This window comes from Bos indicus x Bos taurus, chromosome 29 (assembly GCF_003369695.1).
Source record: "Bos indicus x Bos taurus breed Angus x Brahman F1 hybrid chromosome 29, Bos_hybrid_MaternalHap_v2.0, whole genome shotgun sequence".
NCBI classification, from domain to species: Eukaryota; Metazoa; Chordata; class Mammalia; order Artiodactyla; family Bovidae; genus Bos; species Bos indicus x Bos taurus.
Window position 1 is genome coordinate 24,641,540 of NC_040104.1, and position 8,887 is coordinate 24,650,426.

An 8,887-nucleotide genomic window follows, 5' to 3' on the forward strand; every position below is an offset into this window, starting at 1 on the left:
TAGCTAAGAAAATAGAAGTTTAGGAGGAACGAAATAGAAAAGGGAAGGACTGTTGTATAAAAAACAACAAAATCATTAAGACTAGAGTTTTTATGGAACCATGAAAACAACTTAATACAAAGAAAAATTTTAAATGTGAGAATACTGAGCTTAGAAGAAGTCATGTAATTTATCTAAGATGCTACACTTATAAGGGTAAGAGGCAGAATGAAAATAAATCACTCAATTCTACTCAGATGTTTTTCTACTGCATTTTATGAATGGTATTTTGTGCGTGCTAAGTCACTTCAGTTGTGTCTGACTCTTTGCGACCCCATGGACTGTAGCCCGCCAGGCTCCTCTGTTCATGGGATTCTCCAGGCAAGACTACTAGAGTGTGTTGCCACGCCCTTCTCCAGGGGATCTTCCCAACCCAGGGATCAGACCGCGTCTTCTGTGGCTCCTACACCACTGGGCCACCAGGGAAGTCTTATCAATGATATTGACAGTTGAAAGTTTAAGTTGAATTTGATCTTTTTACTTTATTATTTTCTCAGAGACATGCTGCCCACCTTGCACCGCACTCAATGGATGTGCAGAATCAGACCACAGTGACTGAATTTATCCTGACTGCCTTCCCTGCTCTCCAGAAACTTCAGATTTTCCTCTTCATGATCCTCTTGTTTACTTACTTGCTCACTCTAACTGGAAATGGTGTCATCATTTCCCTAATATGGGCTGATAATCGCCTCCAAACCCCAATGTACTTCTTCCTCAGTAACTTAGCCTTTTTGGACATTTTATATACTACATCAGTTACCCCAAAACTGTTAGCCTGTCTCCTAGAAAACAGGAAAATCATTTCTTTTGCAGGCTGCATCAGCCAAACATACTTCTTCTTCTTCCTGGGGACCGTGGAGTTCATCCTGCTGGTGGTGATGTCCTTTGACCGCTATGTGGCCATCTGTAACCCCCTGCACTACACCACCATCATGAACAGCAGGGTGTGTCTCCTGCTGGTTCTGGGCTGCTGGGTGGGGGCCTTCCTGTCCGTGCTCTGCCCAACTATTGTGGTGTCCAGACTGCCCTTCTGCCATAAGGAGATTAATCACTTCTTCTGTGACATCGCCCCTTTGCTGCAGGTGGCCTGCATAGACACTCATTTTATTGAGATGATAAACTTCCTCTTGTCTTCTCTCATCCTCCTGACCTCGCTGGTGCTCACCACCGTGTCCTACACCTACATCATCTCTACCATCCTGCGCATCCCCTCGGCCCAAGGGCGTCAGAAAGCCTTTTCCACCTGCACTTCTCACATCACTGTTGTTTCTATTGCCTACGGAAGCAACATCTTCATGTATGTGAGACCCAGCCAGAGTCATTCCCTGCAATTTGACAAAGTGACTGCTGTCCTCACCACAATGATGATCCCTCTTCTGAATCCCTTTATTTATAGTCTAAGGAATGAAAAGGTAAAGGAAGTTTTGAGAGATGCAATCAACAAAATTATATCCTTATTGCCCAGGAAAGCTTGAAACATAATTCCACAGGAATCCTTGAAAGTTTGTTTGCTAAGAATGGCATTTTCACGTCTTAGACACAATGTGGAGTAAAGCATGCTTGAAGACCATAAAATCGAAGATGTGTGCAAAGAGATGGAAGAACTATGTGCCACAACAGCTGCAAAGTATTGTGGTCAGAGTCCAGAGGAGGCAGTTCAGCCACAGAGGAAATAACATGCTCTGAACTCTATTACTGGACCTTCTCACACACAGAACTTAATGGATTAACGAAAAACACTGAAGTCAGAGATTTAAAGCCCTCTCTATCACTTTTTTATCAGGTGACACTTAGCCTATCTGAACCTAATATATTATCTGTAAAGTGGGGAATATAGTCTGTGGGTCTTCTTTTTCTTTCTGTTAATGTAGGCTCAACCACGATGGTCTAGGAAATGAAACCACATGTAATTAAAAATAAGTACTTTTTACAGGTCTTTGCAGACTATTTAAGACGATTAGCTCCATCCCTGACAGCCAGATACTATGGATAATAATAATAACAACAAACTAAGGAAAGGAATACAATATCCCGGTGTTTGTACAGTATAGTCCAATATGTACATATATACATCTCATTTAGTCCTCTTAACCTTGAGAATGTGACATTTTTCCCATTTTACAGCTGAGAAAACTTGGAATTCATTGAGATTAAGCATCTTACATCACTAGTTTTGAATATACATTTATATATATGTGTGTGTGTGTGTGTGTGTATGTGTGTGCAGATATATGTGAACTCTAGCCTACTCAAGCATGTCACTGTGTCATGAAGTGTGGAATGGGAAGAAACTCAAGGGAAACAGAGTTAACATGAGAAGTTATCTATGTTTTCTGAGATAAGAGCATTCCCTGCCAGTTCTAATTATCTAGAAAACCTGCAGACCAAGGAGTATCAGATGAGTGAGAACAGATTGTGAGAGGCAATGTGTTGAAAGGAAAACCAGTTATTCAGAGGCAGTAACTGACAATGAGTCCAGACTGTTCATCTGTGGCAACTGACCAAAGTGGTCATCATCTACAGAAGAATAAATGTCCTAGGATGCATTTCGCTGGGGAAAATAAAAGCAGAAAAGTAATCAAGCTAGCTTAAGTGACATTGATATTTATCATAAAAATAATCAAGAATACCACATAAAACCTCAGAAGGTAAGAAACCACAAGACCTGCTAAGGACAAATATTAGTAACTAGAACTCCTTAAAAATGCAAGGCAGACACCCACTTACCTCAGAATCTCTGATCTCTCTCTAGCTTTCTCAGGAGTCATTTGGTCTCTATGTTACTGTTTTTTTCCAAATATCTTGTAGCAGGCTGAATGACGGCCCTGAAAGACATCCAGACCTAATTGCTGATCCTGTGAATCTAAGTAACATATAAAATGTATATGGCAAAGGGATTCTGGAGGAGGGATTCAAATTAAAGATCTTGAGATAGGGTGATGATCTTGAATTACACAGGTACTAATTGTCGTCACAAGTGTCATTATATGAGAGAGGAGAGGGGAGATTTTACCACACAAAAGAAGGCAATGTGATCATAGAAGCAGAGATTTGAAGTTGCTGTGCTGCTAGCCTTGAAGATGGAGGAAGGAGCCACAGGCCAAGGAATGTACATCTCAAAGCTGAAAAAGCAAAGCAAAGGATTCTTTCTCCCATAGAGCCCTTGGCATGGCCCAGCCAACGCCCAGGTTTAGGCCCAGTGAAACTGACTTTGGATTTCTGTCTCCAGAGCTGTAACAGAACGCATTAGTGTTGTTGAAGCCACCATGTAGTAATTCGCTGTAGCATCACATCAAACTAGTACATACCAGTTTCATGTTTCTTTCTCTGCAGACTATTTATTTCCCTTTCTCTGTGCATACGGAAGATAATGGCTGCTTCAGTCATTTGCAAATATATATTTCAGGGAATTCCTTGGTAGTCCAGTGGTGAGGACTCCATACTTCCACTGCAGTGGGCATGGGTTTGATCCCTGGTCAGGGAACTAAGATTCCCACATCCTGTATGGCATGGCTAAAAAAAATCCATTGTAGGTATATTCAATATATATGCATGTATACTGAAAACATTTAAATATATTGAGACATATATACAATTTACATGGATTTTTTTTTTTTACCGTGCTGCACAATTTGCAGGATCTTACTTTCTGGACTGGGGATTGAACCTGGGCCCACAACAATGAAAGTGCTGAATCTTAACCACTGGACTGCCAAGGAATTCTCTATTTTATTTTAGTATATGTATTTTAAATTACCTGTATTTTAAACCCAAATTCCTTGAAAGGTTCACTGAAGTGAATGGTCTGATTGGTCTCACTGAAGTGAGATGATGTCTTCCCCACTTCTCTTTTTGTAAGAGGAAGGGTATGGCAAGAGGTAAATTGCCCTCTGTCCACACAGCCACTGAGCAGGTGCAATGGGGACAAGCATCTAAAAAGGGAGCTTGGGAACAGGGAGAAAACAAGAGGCATCTCGAAGATCAAAATAGGTCACTACCAGTTTGGTCATGGGTCATCTAGCTTCGTAGACAAAGATGAAGACCTTAAGAATTGGCAGGAAACCCTCATGGGAGAGCAAGCAGAGAAAGTGCTATCTTCAGAATGGATTCAAATACTATAATACGTTATAAAATAACATAGGCCATCAAAAAATAAACCAGTGGACATATGTTTAAAGATCAAAAAAAAGTAAAACAATATCACCAGGAATGAAGCATCCACATAATTTTCTGCTCTGTACTCATAATTAGACATTCATTAAGAAGAATTTTGAAAGTTACTTAGTGTCCAAATACTTCCATAACAAAATTAGCAGTTCAAAAGAATACAAATTTATTATCTTATAGTTCTGAAGTCAGAAGCCCAACACAAGTCATTACCAAGGCTATCATCCCAGAATTATACACCTGGTCCCTCCCTCAAGTGGAAACCAACTATTCTTACCTAAATTTCAAGAGGAAGATGCAAAGAGGAAAACAATGGTTAGAACTAACTAGGCCCAAGCTGGTGGAAGTTTTGATCTTGACCCTCATCATATGGTCATTATAATTCATTAGCATGCTAAATGACACTCCCACCAACACAATGACAGTTAACAATTGCTAAGACAACAACTGGGAGGGATTGGGGACAACAGAGGATGAGATGGCTGGATGGCATCACTGACTCGAAGGACGTGAGTCTGGGTGAACTCTGGGAGTTGGTGGACAGGGAGGCCTGGCGTGCTGCAATTCATGGGGTCGCAAAGAGTTGGACACGACTGAGCGACTGAACTGAACTGAAGACAACAACCCAAAAAGCCCATGGGAGGACCATCAATCAACAAAGTGAAAAGCCGTCTATGCAACAGGAGAAATATTTATGAACCATGTATCTTAATAAGATGTTAACATCCAAAACTCATGAGGAACTTACATATTGCAATAGCAAATACAAATATATATAGTTTTATTACTTATTTAGCAAATAATACATATATAAATAATATTTATTTAGCAAATATATATATACTTGCTATTGCAATACATAAGTTCCTCATATGTTTTGGATATTAACATCTTATCAAGATACATTGTTCATAAACAATATAAGATTGCATTTATATAATATTCTAGAAAATTCAAATTATGCTGACAGAAAACATCAGTGGTTGTCAGGTGCTGAGGTATGGAGGGAAAAGCATTTACTTGCAAAAGGTCACAAAAAATGTTTAAGGTAATGTTAAACCAATGTTGTACTGGTAATGGTGGCTATGTAACTGTGTACATTTGTCAAAGTTCAACAAATTATATACTTAAACATGTTGACTGTCTATAAATCTTATCTCAATAAATTTTTAAATATGTACATACACCTTCATCTATATAAGTAATCTCATTTTGACAAGCATCTTAAAACTTATTAAACACATTATATTTTTTAAGTTTTCCAAGTATCTAGTTCACTGAAAATTTAAATCAGATGTCTAAGTTTTTCTTTAGATAAATAAAATAAGACAGTCTCTCAAGAGACTTTAACTTTCTGTGATTAGTAACTTCAGTTCTAATATCCCAAGACTGCAATAATAATAATTAACCTTTTTTAATGCCAGAATCCCAAGAGCCATTCTAAACCAAACCTCTAATGGTAAATTTTAAAAAATCTTTAAATATCATAGTTCTTCTAGTTGTAATCACTTTACAAATCACAAGACAACATCATTTCCTAAGGAAAGCAAATAAGGTGGATATGTCTAAAATCAAGTCGCAATATGCCAGCTGAAGAACAGGAGTGACTAAACAAAGTGATGAAAATTTAGAAAGGTAGTTCAGTGAATGCAAATTTAAGTTTCTTCTAACAACCAAAACCAGTAAAGCAGAATGAGAAATAGAGGAAATAGAGAGTTTCACATCACTAGACGACAGAGGCAGTGTGGGAGGTTTTAGCACCAGACTGTCTCATATGCCCTTTAGTTCTCTTCTAACCTGACAGTCTGTGGTTTTGAATAGTTCCAAGTTTCTGAATAGATCCACAGAAGACACAGAAATTAACCAAATTGTCGGGTTATTACCTTTCTATATTGAAAAACAAGATCTGAAATTTGGGAGATTTGGGAAGAAAGACTTCCAGTCTTTTTGTCAGAAATATAAACCAGAAGTCAGAAGACCTGCTCTTAATTCACTGGGTCTAACTTTCTGAGTCATCATCAAAGTCATCATTTTGCCATTTTGGCAAAAATGTGAAACCAAATATGTGTATTAAAAAAGATTAAGTGATAACATAATGCTTGGACTTAGTACAAGTCAAAACTTAGACTTTTCTATAACAATTAAAAAAAACTGAAGAAAGTAATCAGAGCTTATAAAAGGACACTTTTTCATTCAAATGAAGCAGATGATGTACTTTAGCAAAAACTGAATAACCATTCGGTGTGTTTTTGAGAAAAGGGATGTGTATGATATGGGGAAGAGTTTCAGAGTAAGACAGAGAGATTTATATGGAATTCAAAATCAAAGCAATATAAAAATTTAAAGAATAATGGATGGAAGGCATAAGAATAAAGACAAAATTTTTGATAATTGAATGAAGAAAATGCCACAAGTTCTACATTCAGGAAGATGTAAGTATATTTTATTATGCATTTATCCATATTTGTATTTTAAGCATATAGGTCTTAGTAAATTTGTTTATATGTGTATTTTATGAGTTAAATTCCAATTACTGCTTTGCCAAAAAATTACTTATGACAGAAGTCAAAGGTGATAGCTTTCCCATAATTATGTAAATTCATGTGTTTAATGTCCCTCAGCTACAATTAAACTTTTTCATATTTTTCTGACAGCAGCACAGATCTCCCCATCCCCCCCCACACATCTTAGTCCTTTTCTGACATACTTCCCCATCACTGTCTTCTTAAATATCTGTTGAACACAAAGTATGTATAAATTGCTGCAATATATCCTGTGTTAGGACTATCAATCTGCCATTACGACTATAACTCATTCTAGAGAGGAGGAAAATAAGACTCAGGTTGCTTATGAAAGAGTCTTACGAAAGATCTCAAAGCTCTCCATGGCCAAATAAAAAATACAACACAGGTTCTCCAATTTTGATACCTACTAGTTCCTGACTGAATTGGATTCTTGAAATGTGCAATTTTATGCAGTTTTGCAACAATCCACAGAAATGGTAATGAGAAAAATGGTCCCCAAAAGAAAATCTTCATTTGGCAAGGTTGTAACTAAATTGTTATACACAGGCTGTCATGGTCCAGAACCTTTCCTCCTGGATATGATGGGATCCTGAGGGCAGAGAGATCATTGAGACAAAGCTAACACAAACCCAGGTTTTCTTCACTATCGTGAACTTAAGAGACTCCAAAAATGAGAGCAACACTACATCTTTAGTTCTTCTCATAGAAGTTTATTTGACCAAAATACAACAGAATATAAAAATCTGTTTTTCCATAGTTATGTAATCCTATTGCAATCATGGCAAATATTAACTCTGTGTTTGAACATCTCATATTTTTACTGTTGAAGAATGGCATAATGCTTTAAAGATACCAAGTTATTCACATTTTACAATAAAAGGGAATTCAAGCTCATATCAGGGTCATCAAGGACTATATAGGCAATTGGAAAACATTATGGCAGTGGTGAAATAGACAAATGGAAGAAACAGTAGAATAGATGAGAGGTAACTTCATGAGAACCCACAGTATTCTGTTATGATACTTACCAATATCCAGTGTTGTTGGTGATGAAGATGGTGACCTAGAAATGAAAGGTACTATAAAGCATGTCTACTTCTCTACAAAGTGTGCTCAATTCTACTACTGTACTAAACCTCAGTAACATTAACACCAGTTCAGTTCAATTCAGTTCAGTTCAGTCGCTCAGTCATGTCTGACTCTTTGTGACCCCATGAATCACAGCACGCCAAGCCTCCCTGTCCATCACCAACTCCCAGAGTTCACTCAAACTCATGTCCATCAAGTCAGTGATGCCATCCAGCCATCTTATCCTCTGTCGTCCCCTTCTCCTCCCACTCCCAATCCTTCCCAGCATCACGGTCTTTTCCAATGAGTCAACTCTTCGCATGAGGTGGCCAAAGTATTGGAGTTTCATCTTCAGCATCAGTCCTTCCAACGAACACCCAGGGCTGATCTCCTTTATAATGGTCTTGTTGGGTCTCCTTGCAGTCCAAGGGACTCTCAAGAGTCTTCTCCAACACCACAGTTCAAAAGCATCAATTCTTTGGCGCTCAGCCTTCTTCACAGTCCAACTCTCATATCCATACATGACCACTGGAAAAACCATAGCCTTGACTAGATGGACCTTTGTTGGCAAAGTACTGTCTCTGCTTTTTAATATGCCATCTAGATTGTTCATAACTTTCCTTCCAAGGAGTAAGCGTCTTTTAATTTCATGGCTGCAATCACCATCTGCAGTGATTTTGGAGCCCCCCAAAATAAAGCCTGACACTGTCTCCACTGTTTCCCCATCTATTTCCCATGAAGTGATGGGACACTGGTTCACCCAGAAACTATTTCTCACTTTAGTAAATAGTTTGGAAGTTTATCATCTGGGTGCAGGAGCAGTAGGGGAGGAGTGAATATTAGAATATTTTGTGGTAGAAAGAGTTCCTTCTGGTACCAAGACCCTGCGTCAATGGGTGAGACCCTTTGAAGACTTCTGATAGCCTAAAAGAAGGTGAAACAAACTGCCTTATAACAATTTGGAAGGTTAACTGCTCTCTTTTATCCTAGGCTGTTACCTTCTTGCAATGCTCCCTGCCTCTAAACCCTGAAAGGTCAGATCTATCAGACTCATTGGTTTTGGGTCCCTTCCCCACATCCAGCATTAA

General features: G+C 38.4%; 1 protein-coding gene across 1 annotated transcript; it reads left to right on the top strand.

Moving 5' to 3' along the window:
- The first annotated feature begins 566 nt into the window (after nucleotides 1-566).
- Nucleotides 567-1,514, top strand: LOC113886055 (olfactory receptor 6M1-like). Its single transcript, XM_027531992.1, has one exon. The coding sequence runs from the start codon at nucleotides 567-569 to the stop codon at nucleotides 1,512-1,514; it is 948 nt and encodes a 315-aa protein (XP_027387793.1).
- Nucleotides 1,515-8,887: the final 7,373 nt, after the last annotated feature.

Excerpts from the sequence above, each read along its gene's own strand:
- LOC113886055 (XM_027531992.1), top strand. The coding sequence starts at position 567 with ATGGATGTGCAGAATCAGACCACAGTGACTGAATTTATCCTGACTGCC.